At 39.3% G+C, this 21,116-nt stretch overlaps 1 protein-coding gene across 1 annotated transcript in view; it reads right to left on the bottom strand.

Annotated features, from left to right (window-relative positions):
- Positions 1-21,116, bottom strand: part of CHRFAM7A (CHRNA7 (exons 5-10) and FAM7A (exons A-E) fusion) — a 162,510-nt gene that overhangs the window by 39,978 nt on the left and 101,416 nt on the right. The window contains exon 3 of the mRNA XM_075273528.1: positions 2,390-2,434. Within this exon, the coding sequence (XP_075129629.1) occupies positions 2,390-2,434 (45 nt within the window). The remainder of the gene's footprint in view (positions 1-2,389; positions 2,435-21,116) is intronic.

Here is a 21,116-nt window from a genome sequence, read left to right as displayed (position 1 = left end):
TTAGAGGACATATACAAGTTTAATTTATAGTATGAAGGTCACATTTACTTTTCAGCATTATGTATTATTCATACTAAAAATTAAGGGTTATAGAAAATATAAGTACATTCAAAATGATAGATTTGCACAGACATTTTTATATAGATACATAAATTCAATAATCTGACAGAATTCATTTTCCGTTACATATACAAGAAGAACAATTCCTTGACGTTGACGCTACTAGAAATATAATGAAAATGTACTTTGTTCTAAAATACTTTATAAGCTTAGAAGAGGCAAGAAATTATGCTGCAAATGACCGGCATTTAAGGTAATTCACATAATTCATGTCATTTGCACATTTCCTTTTCTGTATTCCAATAAATTTGCCATCTTAAAAAAGAACAATTTCTCTGATTGCTGTCTTTATTTCTGTAAACCTGCATGAAAGACGCTTACTAAGGAGATTTCCTTCCAAACCATGAAAAGACAAAAAAGGGGATTCTAAAGCATTTATTTGCCAATAGACAAATAACACAGGAAGGCTTATTTCAGGTTAGTAGAAGAAGCGATTGCATGCCGCTCACAGTCACATTGCTAGTCTATAGTACTAAGGCGTCGTAGGGTTCATGCACATTGCTTATGGATTTTGGTTAACATTTTGGTTATGGATTCTTAAGCAATCTGTGTTGATTGACTTTTTTTTTTTCTTTTTTTTTAAAGGGGTTGTCCTGTGGATCCTTTTTCTTTCTTAAAGGCTCATAACATTAATACACAAAATGCCTGTTTCACATGATTATGTCCAGTGTATGGACCAGTGAAAATGGCACAGATGACATACAGATTGGTATCTCCGTTCTTTTCATTAAACCCATACATTGAAGTGCATGGGACAAGCCACAAATACGTGTATTTTGTGGCTCTTCACTAGGGCCTGGATACACAGCCGCATAATCTACGACTGTGTGTGTATGGGCTCATAGAAATGCATGTGTCCATACTTTGATCCGCAAAGTATGGACACATGCATTGGCTGGTCCAACCCACATCCAGACTGGTTTGATCCACTTGGTGCAGAGACACGTCAGGAATACTGCAGACCTGCAAATGTGGAGAAATATCCAGCACTCCTGGGATCTTCATAAAATGGATCCTTTATTGGAATATTTAAAATCACGTGTCCATAACTGTTCTAACATATTTCAGACAGACACTGCCCATGGTCATGTCATATCATAAAATCAGTGTCTGCCCACAACATGTCAGAATACTTATTTACATGTAGTTTGAAGGGCTCCAAAGGCTCCATTTTATAAAGATCCAAGGAGTGCTTTGATTACACAGGAAGATGTATTAACTTCAATCCCTTGCTTTCATTCCAACATTCCCCAGATCCCTACCAATCCCTGTTTTCTGGTCCCACTCAATAAACAAGAAATGCTGCTCAGTCAATTATTGCAATGATCCAGTGGTCGCCCAAATTACCAAGTGATTGAGTGAACAACATGTATTGAAATGGGAGCAGCATGGGAACAATGGAAGTAAATACAACTTTTATGTGTTTTAATGCCACTATGAGCCTTTTAGGAAAAAAAAAAAAGTTAATCAAACAGATAACCCCCTTTAATAAAAATCACACAGAAGTGCATTAGCACTCTGGTGAACCAATATTGGTCGACCTATGTGTCTCAGACTTATCTTTTTGTATATACATGGTGTAAGTGAGTGATGCTTATCGGGCCTAAACACTCCTATTGAAGATAATATTAACGAAAAAAAAGTCATCAGCCCATACTGATGCTTTTTTATTTATTTATTTATTTTTATTTTTATTTTTTTACAGCAATATGAACTATCCATTATTGGTCTCCAAACTCCGGAAATGTATCAAGGTTCAGTAAAGGACCTCATAGATTATAGACAACCATTTTATTTGCATATCCTGCTGTATTTACAATCATGTTATTTCAGTATATTTTACTATCTTATGGCTGGCTAGATATTTTGAATACGGAAATGCATTTTAGGAAACATTTTTCTCATCTCCATATAAATTGAATTGCTAAAGCAGATGTAATGCTTTTAGGATTCGTAGTATAAAGGATGTTACAGTGATTGGTGTACACAGATAGTATATGTGAGGGATTTTATTAATAATAAAAATATATAAATGAATATATTTTAAAGTACTACTGATATAACATATTCCTACAAACACCAGACGCAAGGTACTGTTGGGAATATATTAAACCCAATAAGCATTTGTCATTTTTTCTGCCAGGGAATTTATTCTATAGATATTGCTACAAGCTTCATTTTAATAAGGAATTATTGCACATTCAGTTTATGAGATCTAAAAAGTCCATGCATCTTTATATTAAATATTGGAAGAAACATGATCTCTTACCATTTGTAGCCATATATTCGTTGTTAAAACTTGATTTTTTTCATCCTAAAATGAGAATAAAAATGTGTTTAGAGAATAGCATCCCCGCCGTTAGATTCAATTATTCTACTGTACTTGAGAAGTCTATATATTGTTCCCAAGATAGCATTCCTTCATCCCTTCTAACAGTTCCTGCTAAGCCAAGTTAGAATACTGTATTATTTATCGCCTCAGATGTCAGTTATTCATATAGAAAGATAGCAAAAAATATAGATATAGGGTATTCTAAATATACAGACAGATCAAATAACATCAACTCTGCAGCAAAGTACTCAATGCAATGCCTTGCCTTAGTGAATTACAACATGGTGCAACCAGATAACAAATCTAACAAATATATATGGCTGATATTACAACCTGCCAAATAAACCCTGTACTGGCCTGTCAACCTCTAAGCAGTTCAAGACATATACAAAATAACCTCAGGTGTTTGGAGTCGTGTGCCGGCTGACCCAATGGACGGAATTGCCTGAAAATTTGTATGTGTGCTAATCAAGGCATGGGGAAATGGACGGCATGAAAAAAAAAAAATTAAAACCAAAACTCCCCACCAGGGGATAATGTGGCGCTATACAGTAAACGTCCCTTATTCTCTACTCAGTCTCACTCAGTCGTCACGATGCCTGTCTCTTTGCCAGATTGTGCGCGTCTAGTGAGGTTATTTTATGAGAATGCCGGGAACACCACAGCTGCCCTGAGAGCTTCTCGTCGTTTGAAAGACCTGCATACAAGTGCCGGCCCAATGTCTGTAACGTCGCTGAGATAAATGATGAAACGTTTTGAGGCAACTGGGTTACTGAGTGTGCAACCAGGCCACAGCCGACGACCTGTACGCACCGAGGTCATGGAGGATATTGCTGCAGCTGTTGAGGAACAGAGCACCAGTAGTCATAGCGATAACTGCAGTGCATGCAGTGTTTCCAGGCAATTGGGCCTCCCATACAGTACCATGTGGAAAGTTCTGCGAAAAGTCTTGCAGGCATACCCAAAGTTATGCTATGCTATGACTAAGAAACAATAGTTTCGAAACGCGTCAGCTTGTTAATCAGGTCTGTCATTTAACCACATATATCAAGTTGTCCATGTACTACCTGCATATATCATCTGCATGTCTACAATTTTAAGTATGATTTAATAAAAAGAAAATTTTAATGAAAAGAGGATATCGCTGGACTACATGCTCGTTTGGATTTCATTTGTATGATCATGTTCCAGGCCGGAGGAACAGAGGAAGCTCCATGCACTTCTTTCCTCTTCTTATGGAACAAGTGAGTGTTCAAATATTTCTACACTTTGGAATACCGGGACCACTACATGACTTTTTTTGCAGTCTGAGAGTGAACCTATTGGGACATATGCTGCAATATATATATATATATATATATATATATATATATATATATATATATATCACATACACACATTTTTATTTTATTTTATTTTTTTCACAACATAGAGGGCTGTTTTTCCATTATCCCTTTTTCCCTTGAACTTAATTTTTTATACCCGAATGTTAGCCTTCATCACCAACTGCTTCCTCGTGACAATGACACCCGCATGACATTAGCATTAATGTTTCTGGCCAGAGTGGAAGTGGATACCAATTGGCCATGGAATATCCTGTGGAGCGACGAAGCGCATTTTTACCTGAATGGAACGGTCAACACACAGAACTGTTGCATATGGCCACCGAAAACCTGCGTGCGCTCGAGGAGGTTCCGCTGCATTCGCCCAAGGTGACCGTTTGGTGTGGGTTCACCTCATTGTTCATGATGGGACTGTTCTTTTTCGAAGATTTGGGCCCAACTGGGGTTGCCAGCAAACATGTGGGAATTAGCTTTTGCTTAAAGAAGATCTGTCCCCTGTCCTGACAGGTCTGGTTCAGTAAATATTTTATTCCCCTATAATATAACAATTCTGGATAATCTCTACTTATAACTCTGTCTTGTGCTGTTCCTCTGTAAATACTCCTAAAAATGTATGAATGAATTGACATCTGAGCTTTACCATAACCACAAACCAAAGGAGCATACCCTTACAAAGTCAGATCCTGGCAGCCATGACTGGACACTGTCAGACTGTGCAAGAATACACCCCCATTGCTAACACACAGTTACCAGTATGTGTATAGATTTCTAGTAGGACTAATAGAGGAACAGTAAAATGCAGAAATGTAGAAAAAAAAAATGTAGAAAAAGATGGTCTAGAATTCTTATCTTACAGGTGCAATTATTTGCTAAAACAGACAGTCCTCTGAAAATCTACAATATTTAATATTTATATGGCATCCTACGCCATTTTCACATATCCCTACGCAATTTGGAGAAAAATGGACAAATTATTATTACTATTATTATCATAATTTTAAACGCTTATAATGGTCATTAAAACAAAGGAAAACAAACTTTCCTCTTTCTTTACATAAGAAACATTTTGGAAACTGGATGTTGCAAACCACTCAAACAGTCAACCCCCAATTTTTAGGGTTGAGCGATCGGGATCGGAAAAGATCGGATTCCGATCAGCGATCGAGTAAATTTCACGATCGCAATCGGAATTCCGACCCGATCTTTTCCGGCGGGATCGAGATTGGAGGTTATCTCAAGATCAGCTCAACCCCAAAAGTGACCTTTCCCATAGAAAAGCATTGACTAGGGTTGAGGATCGGGATCGGAAAAGATCGGATTCCGATCGGCGATCGAGCAAATTTCACGATCGAGATCGGGATCGAGATCAGCTGGAAAATGATTGGAAATCGGATTTTGAAATCGATCTTGAAATCTCAAGATCGGCTAAACCCTACCAATTTGACTTAATTTGGGCTATGCCACAGTTTTCAGAAATGTGCTTGTCTAAGCTTAATGAGTAAAGTTGCCTTATTCACTTCGTCCTTGTATTCATTATAATATTGTCGTTTCCAGAATATTTTTCAAATGTGGTCAATGGCACACAATATGATCATTCCTGTGTGTATGCTTTCCTTTGTGCATAGAATATCCCATATTAAAATATATACAGAGAGTAAGCTAAAGAAACGTCAAATACAGAAAATGCACAAGACTGAGAAATTCTTGGTGCAACAGCCCTGCTATGTCTACATTACAGGTGGTAGTTGTGCCCTATATGGAGTAAGAAAAAATGATCATTAAATCCCGCCCCTCTTTCTAAGCCACACCTCCTCATTTGATCTCCAGCTGAAGATTGAGTGCTCTCTGTAGAAATTCTACATCAGGATCAGGATCATTCAGAAAATTCCACAGGCTAACAAACTATATACAAAACCTTGTTTTCTTAGTATACATTTCTATATTTAGTGTTTCTATAATAGTATAAAAAATAATGTAAATACTACTATTTTGTTGTAGTCAAATATCTAAATTGTTAGGGAAAATTGTATATAAAAGCAGCGTGTCATTTATTGCAATAGCCAGAATACAATGGACACGCTGACTACCATAATAAACTAAAGCTACCAAGTGAAATTCCAGCCTGTTATCATCCGTCTTGGCAGCTTTCTTATCTGCATCAGGAAACGGCTTATATCTTTAGAAAAAAAAATTAAGGCCCAGAAATTTCACTCACTACTAAAGTGTAGTCTCCATTCAGAAATGTAAGTATCCCTCATGCATTTCCATCTATTACCATGTTTTTTTCTATTATTGAGCATGTAGCAAGGTAAGACCACAAAGGATTGACTTCTATGTAATTTGTTGATCTACGTCTGTATGCCCACTCTGTGAACATTGAAGAGCTACTTATGATTGAAAGCATTGCAGATTATGTACTGCATGTCCGAACCATTGTGGGTGGAAGTGACGGCAATTACATCAGTCCTGGGCTTAAAGTGACTCTTACGTAAAAAATAAATAATAGAAATGTTCTTTACTTTGGCAAATAGCAATTAGGCCTGATATGAAATGAATGAATGAATACGGCATTTGTAAACTACAGAACAGATGTTAATATTTGCCCAGCAACACTTAATATGATACTACATTTCCTATAGCTTAAAGGAGGTCAAAAGGTCTTTTTTACTGAAAGAAGAGAGGTTATACATTCACCTCCAGCCTCCTATATCACCCAACACATACCATTTTAATATTACATTTAAAAGATATTTCTCAGAAAATCATCAGCCATTAGAAGTCCTTTGCTTGTGCTGTCAGGTTGCTTAAAATTCTATGTACTGTACAGCAGGCGTCATATTTGTTTATTGGAAAAAAATGGAACCTAGTAACATGGTCACTATTACAGGCCCCACTGTGGTTGTGAGCAGACGTTCCAATACTGCTGACCTGCATTTCTATATATTAAGCTACAATTCATCACCTGATCTCATCCAACTTTACAAATCGCCTCATCTTTTTACTCTCTCCTCCTAGGTGTGACAATCTCTCTAGTGTGTTATTTTATTTTTATGTTAACTTTCATCAGTTCCCATAATACAGTATATTCTCTTCTCCTGTGTCTTCATTAGTTTATAGAAAATGTTGGACATAGTTAATACAATATGATTATTATAAGCAAGTTCTCCAAAGTCACAACCAGGAAGCAACGCTGTATCTTACCAACTCCCAGAAGCATATTCTGCCACCACCGTGTTACAGAGCATATTAGTCATAAGTATCATACCTCTGTTATGTATGTGTCACTATTGTAAATCTGATGGAATACAACTATGAAGTGTTATGCAAATAAGCAGATGGTGCACTGAGTCTGGTCTTCACGGCTGGAACCACTGCTCTTGCTGCTCAAGTAGAGTGGGTGATATTATAGCGCCAGTAGAATCAACACCCACTTCATATGATGACACATGGTAGGGATCTGAATGTCATGGGCAGTGTTCTGGGAGCTGAAGGCCCACCCAGTGCACTGTCTAATTTGCATAATACTTTAAAGTTTTTCTCCAAATCTACAGAAGTGACATACATAACAAAGGTTATTTTGATGTTTATCAATGTAGGTAATAGTTCCTAATAGTACGCGCCCACACAGGTAATTGTCCCCAGATAGCTAACAATTCCATGGTAGTCCCTCTCACATAAATATTTGTGTCCCCAGCTAAACGTTCTCCACCTCACTCACCCACAACTAATAAGCCACAATACAACTCAAGTGAATTTATATTTTCCTTCTCTCCCTACTTTGTAGTGATGCAGCACATCTAGGTGCAACTCTTCCATTGTTCTCCCAGCTACCCAGTCTTCTGCTCTAGATTACCGCAGTGGTACCATAGAGCAGGAAACAGTGTAGCTGAGAGGGTAATAGAAGAGACACACAGTCAGGCACTGCACCAGCACTGTGTACGGAGAGAAGATTGCTATACAAATCACTAGAATAGGAAGCAGTAGTGTGAGAAAGGGGCTTGCTGGTGGTGTGACTGCTATGACCCCTAGAGCTAAGCCACTGAGTAGCCAACTGCAGGGAACTTGCTGTATAGTCCTCCATCATGGAAATTATGACAGTTTATGTATTTAGTATTTTCCACTGAATATCACAACACCAATAATGAAGTAACCTCAGAAGACTAGAAAACATGGGGAGAAGATGCTTCCATATGACAACTTCCTGCAGAGATTACAGAGAAAGTGGCAGAATTTTGATAGATCATGCTGGTCCCTGAGTTTATTTGAAGGCAAATACTTTACATTATCATAAGACAAATTATTTTACACTGTTCCTCTAATATAACTGCACATATCAAATGAAAAAATCCAATTACGTGCAGGAAGTAAGATGTAAAAGTTATCATCTTCTTGTAATTAACATTTGTGACTTGCGAGCAGAGATAGATTCTGTGTACTGTGTACCGATTCTCGGTTTTCCAAAATCCCATTGTAAATTTTTTGCCTACTTGATTCTACGTAATTAAAGTTAAACGCTTGTCTCCTGTGGGGTGGTTTTTTAATGAGACTGGAGAGAGGCATTTTAATTCATAATTAGCAGTGAGCTGGCAGGCAGCATGTATGTGTGGCGCTACGCTGTCCTCTGTCATTGTTGTTTGTCACTCACTAATTATCTTTGCGTATTCTACAACATTTACTGTGATCATTCTAAATAGACTTGTGCCGTAGACATCCATCGAGTGTGTGTAGCAGTTAGAAAAGAACTTATTATATTGCCAGGAAATCGCTTTATTTCACAATCAAAGTAAGAGTGTAACAATAAGTCTTAGACTACACAGATGAGTTTCACTTCATTGTGTCAATGCGGGAAGGAGCTACATAAGTGACATCTCTCAATCACTTAGGAGAGGAGATGGATTGTTTTCTCTGGGCGTTGTAGTTGGTATGAAAATTAAAGCCTTTTTCTAACAAATTGAACATTTCACAAAAATATTGGAGTCACCCTTATATGAAGGGAATCTATAGTCTAATGCAACCTATGTTCATCAAACTTTTATTTTATATAAGTATAAATTGTGTTATCATTCTATCCCACAACTAAACTGATTCTTAGAATTATTGAAGGAGTAATCCATACTTTTTACAAAGCACCCATAATGCAAAAACTGCAGCTTCTTCATCAGTTTCAGGATCGTTCACAGCCTTACATTAGGTTCACACTAGCATTTGTCTTTCCATCATCCGGATACACATGGTGACCCATAAGACAGAAAGCACATTCACTAAAAAAAGCAGTTACCAGTGGACACCTAAATTATTATGGGGTCTGTTGGGTTTTTGACTGTTTAATATTGAAGGACTATTCTCTCTACTAATTTTAGACAGAATCTAAGACTTCAACGCAGATGTGAACCTAACCTTAGTGTGCACTATCCCTACAATAAATATAAGGCTTGCAAGAACAAACCATCCTGAAACTTGTGTAACAATGTAATTTTACTTATATAGTCATGCCAAGTAACACACTGGCACACATGGCTTACTTCATGTTGGGTTGCTTTTCAAGTGACAAAGGCATAGTTCACATCATGGAAAGCAAACAATACTGTATTGAACAAAAAATTAGATTGAGATGATATAGCGTGACTGAATTGCTGTGTATCACACTTAGCTTTTGGGGGGGGAAACCCTTAAAAATTGGATTGAGCTGATATAGCCTGATTGAATTGCTGTGTCTCCCATTTAGCGTGGAGGGGGGGGAGACCCTTAAAAATTGGATTGACTATACATGGCCTGACTGAATGAACGGCTGTCTCCCACTTAGCTTCGAGGGGATAGACCTTTAAAAATTGGATTGACCATACATGGCCTGACTGAATGAACAGCTGTCTCCCACTTAGCTTTGGGGGGTAGACCCTTAAAAATTGGATTGAGCTGATATAGCCTGATTGAATTGCTGTGTCTCCCACTTAGCTTTAGGGGGTAGACCCTTAAAAATTGGATTCAGCCTACATAGCCTGATTGAATTTCTGTGTCTCCCACCTAGGTTTTGGGGGAACACACCCTGGATATCTGGGTTGAGCATACATAGCCTGACTGAATTTCTGTCTCTCTCACCTAGGTTTTGGGGGTACACACCCTGGATATCTGGATTGAGTGTACATAGCCGAACCTAATTGCTCTGCATCCCTGTTTTGGGGTTACACACTGCCTGAAAAGCTGGTTTGCACGTATATAGCAAGAAGTAACTGCTGTGGATTCCTGCTATTTTGTGGGGGGACACCCCTAACAAGAGCTGGTTTGCATGTATGTAGCAAGAAGTAACTGCTGTGGATTCCTGCTATTTTGTGAGGGGACACCCCTAACAAGAGCTGCTGTGCTCGTATATAGCAAGAAGTAACTGCTGTGGATTCCTGCTATTTTGTGGGGGGACACCCCTAACAAGAGCTGCTGTGCTCGTATATAGCAAGAAGTAACTGCTGTGGATTCCTGCTATTTTGTGGGGGGACACCCCTAACAAGAGCTGCTGTACTCGTATATAGCAACAAGTAACTGTTCTTTATCCCTGTTTTCCACCATCCGTGGAAAGCTGGACTCCTGTCCCTGCAGTGTATAGCTCTGAGAAGAGCTGTTGTTGTTCTTCGGTTTTGCCCTGTCTATCTCAAGCTAATGCCTATCTAGCCCTCAGCAGATACTGTATGTCTCTCTCCCTATCTCTCACTGTGAAATGACACGAATATGGCGGCGGCCGTTCTAATGAATGGAAGGTCACATGTTTTCGGCAGCCAATGGGTTTTTTCAATTTGTTTCACTGCCTCCGTTTTCGTAGTTCCTGTCCGGCCTCCCCTGCACAGTTATTGGTGCAAAAAATGCACCAGGGAAGGTGAGAGGGGATACAAATTTTTACTGCGTATTCCGCGTAGTATTCGATTGGGAACGAATACACCGAATAGCCTGATATTCGATCGAATACCTATTCGATCGAACGGTGTTCGTTCATCTCTAATAATAACCTATACTGTTTTTATCAACGGAAATAAAAATCCTTATGAAGGATACTGGTCTTGACCTTTCATCTGTTTGCATGCACCTATCTCATATTTTATAACATACTAGTGTATTCTTATGTTTTTTTGTGATTATAAATATTAGTGACAGCATAGATACATGTGAGTTGCACAAAGTGCCGATCACCAGATTTTTGGTCCTGATCTCTATATAATATCCCTGGAGCTAGAAATATAAAGATATTAAATTGTAAGGAAAAAGTGAAAAAGTTTTATTGTGTACTTAAGGCAGCACAAGTATTATTTATGACTGTACATGGTTAATCCAGGTGGATATTACCAGTAATCATTGAAAGCCGCTTTGAATTCTGTATTGAAGTGAAAACCCGTCCTACACTTTTGTTTAAAAAATGATCAATTACTCAATTTTCCAAACAATTTTTCTATAGCAGGTTATCTGTAGTAAGTCTCTCCGAAAGATTAACCTAGCTGGAAGGATCCACTCATGCCCAGATAACACCAACATTTTTCATATTGTCTTCTGATATATGACTATGGCCAAGGAAGACAGGTTTTTACCCTTAAAACTATTACACAGTAGGTTAGACATGGGAAGAAGGTGCATTAATCAAGTAAAGTATATTAATGGAAAGCTCTCCTTGTGCCAAAAGAAAAACACTCGGAAGAATAGATCAATAAAATCAATGTGCAAGACTAGATTTATCAAGCACACAAACAAAACAAACTTCAAAGTGTTTTTCTAGCCTTCTGTATCTGCAAGCCGGATACAGGCAAAGTTACTTTCAGTAGTAAGCACAAAATCTGCACCTTATTTTCTTATACATCCCAGATGCTGAATCTGCATTCTGCTGTTCTAAAATAGAACAATTTACTGTTCTTGTATCTGCATATGGTACGGCTGAACTAAAAAGTTCATTTGCAATTATCACCAAATCATGTACGCATTGGCGACAATGGCAGATTCCCATCACTCATGAGCGGTCTGCTATCACAGTCACTGAAAATCATCCACTAAAACTTGTCATAGGTCATTGTTCCTAAACCAGTGACCCCAGACATCCAGCCACCCACCCAAGCCACTAAGTTGCCTTAAGGTCACTTCCCAGCTAGGGTTATATCAAAAACCGCATCCAGAATGTGTCCCCGTGTGCCAGGTTTCCATCATGCCTGATAAAGGAGGAAAGAAACGCTTCACTTTAATAGGCACAGTAACCACCATTATAAGCACTGTTTGTATAATAGTTGTATTGACATTTTTTTTTTGTAATATTTTTCTCTTTTCTCTTTCTTTTGTTCTTTGATATTCTTTCTGAAGTGAGGAGAACACACAGAGAACAGCGAGCTGTATGACACTGGTTCTTACATCTTTATTCATATTTTTACTTATTTATACAGCACCATCATCCTCTATGTGCCTGTTCAATACAGAGAAAAAACATGAGAAACAATATAAAAATACATTATCAAAGGAAAACCATTTCAAACAGCAAGTTATAGTAAAGAAGATCTTCACACTAGAACTTTAGAAGGATTCAGGAATAGAGGCAAGCTGTGGTGCTTTGGAAAGTGTCAGTTGAGGTCATCAGTTGAGAAGGTCTAGGCCAGGTCCATTGAAATCTCACAAATTCTTAGTAATGGCAGGAATAGTCATGCATGCACCAAGATTTGTATGAATGACCTAAGAGTGTAGAAAACTGCTTACATTGCTTAGCTCTTAGGCCCAGCTCACATCTGGATCCATGGGGTCCGTGTGTTTTCTATGCAGTGTATGCACGAATCATGCGAAAAGTGCTACTAGAATTACTTTTCACTCCACATGAATCATGCGGACACTACATGGAAAACACATGGACACCATAGACGAAGATGTGAGCCAGGTTTCATGCTCACCACTTTTTAATGCGTTCGGTATTCCATTCGGGAGGGTCCCTAAGCAAACTCCTCGAATGGAATACCGAACGCAGATGTGAACCGTGCCTAAAAATCTGTGTGGTGAAACCTGACTCAGCTTCATGTGATTCCTGTTTCCTTCCTCTTATGTTCTGAGATCTTAAAGGACCGCTAAGCCCAGAATCTGAACAAATATAAATGAATAAATAATTCTCTATATGACACCTCACATTTTCTGAGTTTATTGCTATTCTTTTATTTAAAGAAAAACTATCATAATCGCAATTGGGCCCCATTGTCTAGATGCAGAGATTAATGACCGGTGCTCTATACATGCAACTTATGGAAGACCATCTGCACCCCTTTCTGGTGTTGGTACACAGCATACCCATCAGGGAACTCCAACAGGACAATGCAAAATGTCATCACTAGTTCGTGGCACGGGACTGGCTTAATGAACACAACAGTGACCTCATGACCCTCAATTGGTCTGCCCGCTCGTCCAACCTCAACCCCATAGGATGCTGTGGATACCAGTGTCCGCTCAATGGACCCAGCGCCAACTACACAGGACCAGTTGTGGGTTGCAGTGTAGACTGCGTGGATTAATATCCCTCCAGAACTCTTGCAACTAGAGTCCATGCCTTGTCATCTTGCTACAGTTATCAGGGCTCACGAAGGGGTGACCCACTATTAACGGCACATCCGGTATCTTCCCATTACTTTTTCAGCTATAATTTCCTAATAGTTTTTCCATACCAGTTTGCAAATATTTAAACATCTTTGAAATGTGTAAAACTGGAATATACATTAAACATGCTTTTGAAATAAGAGTTTGTGGTAAGCTTGTTTTATTGGTGCCAGCATGTAGAAGTAAATGGGTCTTTTTTTTATTCCAATATCTGTGCATGATCAAAGCTTTTCTTTATACTGAATACATGATCAAATTGAATTTCTATAATGGGATTATTATTGCAGTCCAAGTAATGCAAGCCCTTTTATCATGTAAAGGAAATCTTACATGTTTTTTTCATACTACTAAGGCTTGCTAATCTCTTTAATTGGATATCTGCTGCATAAATGTCCATTTCTCATTATTAAACTAATTACATTGCCGTAATGTATAATTAACATGCAAAAATGATTACAAGTTATGTTGTAGTTAAAGAAACATGTTCTAAAATGTTTTTACCAGTTAAAAATAATGGCTACTGAGCATATGGAGAAGTATGTAAAAAAAAATGTCACCATCCTTCATAACATATAAAAATATTGTATGACTGTGGCAGGGGGGTTATAAATATGGTTCTCATTCTGAACTCCGAACTGTTCAATGAACACAAAACTATTCTCCTGTCCATCATTGCAATCCTTTTCTGTACTACACTCCTAGCTTCCATGTGCACTAAGTATGTTGTACTGTTCATTTTTTTCATAAGTCAAAATGAATAGGTAATAAACTGCAATAGATCTTGATAAAAGAAAATAAAATGCCTCTTTCTCCAGTTACAATGGTCTACAGCCAAATTGGTTCAGACATGAAGGCAGTTGATCTTAACTAATTTTGTGGTGCTGAGATCCAAAATCATGCTCAAATTTTGAAATTAGATCTAATTTTCATAATACAGAGGTGCTTTAGATATTTCTCACAGCCTTTAAAGAGGACCTTTCATGTCTTCAGGTGCACACGGTTTTATATACCACCCCCCAGTACTAGTCTATGTACAAGTACTGTCAGGAGGGGGGTAGATGTTTCTCACAGCTTAGCGTCATCACTGGGCGGTAAGGAAAGCCCCTTCTGACAGTACAGGGCTATGGACGAGTACTGTCAAGAGGGGCGTTCCTCACAGCCAAGCTAGAATGTCAGGAACCTTCTTCTGACTGTGAAGAGACACCAGTAACTGCACAGATATCTCTTTTGACCCAGGACACATAACAAGAAAGCCGATATTCAGTGCACTGTCGGCTTTCTAGCGGTATATAAAACCGAATGTGCCCAAGGACATGAAAGATCCTCTTTAATACAATACTGGGAAAAGTTTGCATCATCAGTCTTGAATTATCTATTAGAATTGCATCATCTTAGAATGAACAATAAAAGACACCAATAAAGGCCAGGTGATGCAATCCTAATTAAATGTGCATCACACAACTTTATATATTCTCCCTTTATTAGCCATGCAGCACTTGTTACAGTCCGGCTTACCTCGTTCAGTCTATATACGTTCAGCGATGCCTCAGACTTTCATTAATAAAGTGGATAATTTCTGCTATGTATGTGGCAAAGTGACTTTTGCCTCACAAAAGTGAGTGAAGTTTGACTCTAATGGTTAGGAACACCTACCACCTGTATTTTGGCTGCAAATTAGGATATCAGGACAAGAGTTGGGCTCCACACACATGCTGTAATAGATGTTCCTCAAACGTCACACAGTGGTTGAACGAGAAAAGACAATCTATGCCTTCTGCAGTGCCAATGGTCTGGAGAGAGCCAACTGGCCATATTGCCAATTGCTACTTCTGTTTGGGGCCTCCAATTGGGAAAGGAATTTTGAATAAAAAGCATTCCAGTTATTAGTAACAAATTTCCTGGGAAACACCAAGGCAGATAACTATGAAGAGTTGGTGGAATATCTCCTCAAGACATATAAAAACCTAGGATATAACATGTCTTTAAAGGGATTCTATCATTGGAAAAAGTCATTTTTAACTAAAGGCATGTTGTAATAGCTGTTAAAAGGGCTATTCTAGTCCTACCTTTACTTTTTTGATTCTCCCCGTCATTTCTTCATACATTCGGTTTCTTCTCCTATGGCAATGAGCATCACAGAGCACCAGTAGCATTCCTCCAGTGCTCCAAGCACTATCCCCCCAACAATCTGAGCACCATTCCACTCCACCCCTTTCCCCAGCGTCTTAAATGTCCTCTGACGGTGCAAAGTATCTCTTTCGGTCATGCGCAAACGGCTCTGCCACTGTGGGTTCAGGCAGAGCTGACTGCACGCAAGAATCAAAAAAGTAAAGGTAGGACTAGAATATGCTTTTTAAAGGCTATCCCATGTGCCCTTAGTTAGAAATGACTTTTTCCCAATTATAGACTCCCTTTAAAGATTTGTTTCTTATACTCTCATCTAGACTTCTTTGCACTATACTGTTGAGAAGTGAGCAATGAATATGGTCAGTGATTTCACTAGGAAATTGCAACTATGGAAAAAAGGTATCAGGGTAAATGGACCCACTAATTCTTGCAGACTACTTTTGGACAGTTACCAGAGACAATCTGATGTCTGAATACAAGAGACGTGTGAAAAAGATCCGAGTAGCCAATGAATGAGGACTTAATTGCAGAGTTCAATAACATATTAGCCTAAATATAATTATAATTTGTAAAAGTGCTTTCCATTACTGGTAACTGTTTAGAAATGCTATACTTGAAAGACCATGCGGAGGGTGGCCCGGACAGGAGTATGGACAGATGAGTAAAACATATTGAACGCTATTCTGTGTGGGGGTGGAGGGAAAAGGGGGATCTTAAGCTTAGTGGTGGTAGAGTGTGTAAAAAAAAGTGAGTCATATACTGCGTGGGGGGGGGTATAAAAGGTGGTCTTAAACTGTGTAGTGGCCAGGGTAAACATAAGCTGTGTGGGTGGGTTAGAAAAGGAGGGGTAATATACTGCATGGAAGCCATAAAAAGGGGCCAGATACTGTGTAGGGTCAAAAAAGGAGCCATATGAAGGCCATAAGAAAGGGGTCATATACTGTGGGGGGCAAAACAAAGAGGGTCATATACTGTGTGTGGAGGGGGCAAAAAAGGGGGTCATATACAGTGTGTGTGTGGATCATATACTGTGTGGTGGGCCACAAAAAAGGGGTCATATACTGTGTGGAGGGCAAAAGGGAGTTATATATCTTTTGAGACCAGAAAAGTGAGGGTTATGTAGTGTGTTGTTGCTCAGGAGGAAGCGGGGGAAAAAATTTCACTGTGTAATTGTTGCTAGGGGCATTGAACAAGAAGGTGTGATGCTCAACCACCCCAAAACACTCCCCCAATGCTCTCTTAGCTTATTTCATAGGAATAAAAAGCAGGGGGTTTTTTTTTTAATCAAAATTAAGCAGTCATTCCATAAACAAATTAAAAAGACTACTCATGGCTCTGAACACTAAGGTATTGGGACTGCTTTAATAATATTTTTGGTGCTGACAGACTCCCTTTCAATGGAAACTTGATAAATTTTGTCTTAAATTATCATTAAAGGCTAACAAGCAACATGGGTATTTGGGTATTCTGCTCTTCCAAATATATGAAGGATTTGCTATACTGCTTATCATCTCACCATTGATACATATACATAGTAAACACTGTAATCAGCAGACCTTAAATTGCATTATGCACGAGTATGTATTACGCTCAATAAACTTGTTATTTCACAATTCCAAACCTTTATGTCTAACACATATTTAAAGCATATTACAATTTGCATAATGGCATTTTAATGAATATCAACTGACTTACTTTTCCAAAAAATATCAAATAACACAAACATTACAGGCTTTGTGTATCAATTACGTCTACAATATCCTATAATCTACACACTGAACAATCCTCTTTCTCGCAGTTATGCGTAAATGAGGCATCGTTCAGGCTAAGCATACCATTATTCCCCCTTTATAAGTGAAATCTGTGTTCTTTTAGAATGCATATAAATGCCACAGAGTCTCTTAAGCAGTTAGAACACGGGAAAGGTTACGATCATTTTTTTTAGACCGAAATTACCATGTTAGTTTAATTGTATGCAAGATTTGTTCTGCATGCATCCGTAATAAGATGTCAAAGACTTTAAATTATTGCTGCGCTAGCTACGAACACTTTCAGTAAAGGCCAATTTACACGAGAGGCCAAGATTTCATTCTGCTCAATTGTCTGAATTCTATCATGACCATTATTGCCTCTTGAACATTGTTTAATAGTTTTATTACTGAGCCTATCTGAAGATATCAATAGCCGTCCGACAATATAAATATAATAAAGGATAGGCACGGGAAAATATTGGAAAGGACAGCGAGCTAATGAAATCAAAAAGTATTGATGGGAATTTATTATTCCATTGTGTTCCGTTGTGTACCAAGTCCCCCATTCTGCGCCTTGCTCACCCCATTTTGCAAATGTGGGCAGGGTAGGGTGAAGAGAGGGGTAGACAGAGGTGGACTGGGGTGGGGATGCCTTAGATAAATATACTTATTATACCTCACACCAGTTTTTTGGCATGAGCCATACAGACATCTATGCCAGTTCCTGTCTGGTGTAAATTTCCATTCTGGCACACAGTGGAATGCCTAATTTATGAAGTGGACAGAGTCTCTTGATAAATTAGGCATTAGTTGCACCTGTTGGGCACTCTATGAAAACTGGTGTACAAAACGCCAATCTTAATAAATTTTCTCCAATATTTAGTCTCATTTTGGGCTACAGTTATATCACTAATTTCTTCCATTGCTCTTCTCAGACATAAGAGCAGAACAATGGAAGCATTAGATATTTGACAAATATTAGATAAATGACAGGCACCAACAAAGCACAAAAGATTATTTATAATACAGTCCATTGGTCTTCTGTTCCATCACTTTGCCAGAAAAAAATCCTGCGTGTAAGACTTATTTTCAGCCAACAGATTCTATAATGGAGGCTTCCAAGGTGGATGTGAACTTAGACTTACTGCTACTATGTGGTAACTTGAAGATCATGTGCTATCTATAATACTGGTGTCTTCTTATGCTGAAGCGAGGAATTTGGACTGGTAGAGTTTGTTGCTTCTTCACCTGCTATAGCTACCGATCCTTTTGACCCATCCATACATATTCACACTTAGCTCGGACAAGGGAGTCTATAAGCTGCAGCCAGAAACTGGCAACTTATCTCTGTTAAGAGCAAACAGATCAGGCATGTTGAAATCCAACTGCCTGCTTCTTTTGACCCTCCTACAGAGGAAGAATTGAGACACCTTCATAAACATTAGGGTTCCCCCCTCCTGTATTTGCCCGCCTTCCTCTGCTGATTTGGCTGGGATGAAGGGACCTAATTCGCAGGGATTCCCAAGTTGCAGAATCTACAGCAAAATCAAACAGGACGCTGATTTTTTTCTGTATGCTTCTGCAAACTCTGTCTACCATTCGGCAGATTTGAGGTGGAATATGTTGGGAATTTGGCGGCGGCTTCCATGGCAGATTTTATGTGTGAACATACCTTCAGAAGAAGATCTAGTTCCATACAAAATTGTTGGGTTTGGCTGAATTCATATAATGTGTCTGGCCACCTAGACTCCACCGGCACAGCCACTCGTTGGCTAACTATACCAATGGCTTCTAATGCTTCTTTGCAGCAATCCCAAATCCCTTCAGTTTCAGGCATAGAAATACACATGTGCCTGAATTAATGTCATACAAATGCAGTATTGCAACCACTACTCTAGTCCTTTTCTTGTTTTTTCATCCATCGTTGTATTCATTCTAATGTATATGTGGCCACAATATTAATTTACATTTACAGAGATTAGGTTTCATCTTAATTAAAATCAAATATAGATTGATTACCATTTCCACAACTTATACCAGTAAGTTCAATAAGTGTAGAAATACAGTACATTTCAACATATACAATTTATTGCAGAAAAATGTTATTTACTACAGTCCATATCTTCTATACACAGTCCAACATAATCTGAGCTCCCGCAGTGATTTAACTGTGACACAGGCAAATTACTCTCAGAACTGATCTATTTTTCTTGATCTTGGTGGAAAATAAGGCTGGCTGCTCACTGAAGCTAGGCACGGAAATTTGGGCTTTAACCATTTTAGCACCAGGCTATTTTTCCTGGTTCAGGACTGGGTTTTTGTACATGCAGTTTTGAGGGCTATAACATTTTTTGGGGGGGGTAGAGCTAAATTTGCCACAGCATTCATAGCCCTCTAGAACCGTTTCAATTTCTCATGTGGCGCCATAAGAAAATTAATTGCCCATCCCTGCTGTAGTGTATACAGGTCAAGCTTAAAAGTGATAGTTTAGCGTTCTGTAGCCAGTGTGAAATTGTAATATTTTAGGAGTTATCTTATATAAATGTAAATGTCTTTTCATAAAGTTTTTAACATGCTGAAGTAGAATCTGAATTTTTTGCTGAACCCCCCACCTATTGCTGAGATAGAGATCAGAAAAGTTGCACTGAGTGCCTTGACATTTTTGCTGTCATCAGTAGAGATGAGCGAACACTAAAATGTTCGAGGTTCGAAATTCGATTCGAACAGCCGCTCACTGTTCGAGTGTTCGAATGGGTTTCGAACCCCATTATAGTCTATGGGGAACATATACTCGTTAAGGGGGAAACCCAAATTCGTGTCTGGAGGGTCACCAAGTCCACTATGACACCCCAGGAAATGATACCAACACCCTGGAATGACACTGGGACAGCAGGGGAAGCATGTCTGGGGGCATAAAAGTCACTTTATTTCATGGAAATCCCTGTCAGTTTGCGATTTTCGCAAGCTAACTTTTCCCCATAGAAATGCATTGGCCAGTGCTGATTGGCCAGAGTACGGAACTCGACCAATCAGCGCTGGCTCTGCTGGAGGAGGCGGAGTCTAAGATCGCTCCACACCAGTCTCCATTCAGGTCCGACCTTAGACTCCGCCTCCTCCGGCAGAGCCAGCGCTGATTGGCCGAAGGCTGGCCAATGCATTCCTATGCGAATGCAGAGACTTAGCAGTGCTGAGTCAGTTTTGCTCAACTACACATCTGATGCACACTCGGTACTGCTACATCAGATGTAGCAATCTGATGTAGCAGAGCCGAGGGTGCACTAGAACCCCTGTGCAAACTCAGTTCACGCTAATAGAATGCATTGGCCAGCGCTGATTGGCCAATGCATTCTATTAGCCCGATGAAGTAGAGCTGAATGTGTGTGCTAAGCACACACATTCAGCTCTACTTCATCGGGCTAATAGAATGCATTGGCCAGCGCTGATTGGCCAGAGTACGGAACTCGACCAATCAGCGCTGGCTCTGCTGGAGGAGGCGGAGTCTAAGATCGCTCCACACCAGTCTCCATTCAGGTCCGACCTTAGACTCCGCCTCCTCCAGCAGAGCCAGCGCTGATTGGCCGAATTCCGTACTCTGGCCAATCAGCACTGGCTAATGCATTGTATTGGCGTGATGAAGCAGTGCTGAATGTGTGTGCTTAGCACACACATTCAGCTCTACTTCATCGGGCTAATAGAATGCATTGGCCAATCAGCGCTGGCCAATGCATTCTATTAGCTTGATGAAGCAGAGTGTGCACAAGGGTTCAAGCGCACCCTCGGCTCTGATGTAGCAGAGCCGAGGGTGCACAAGGGTTCAAGCGCACCCTCGGCTCTGATGTAGCAGAGCCGAGGCTG

This window comes from Leptodactylus fuscus, chromosome 5 (assembly GCF_031893055.1).
Source record: "Leptodactylus fuscus isolate aLepFus1 chromosome 5, aLepFus1.hap2, whole genome shotgun sequence".
Lineage (NCBI taxonomy): Eukaryota > Metazoa > Chordata > Amphibia > Anura > Leptodactylidae > Leptodactylus > Leptodactylus fuscus.
Note: the sequence above shows the minus strand (reverse complement) of the source record. Positions and strands in the feature narration are given on the sequence as shown.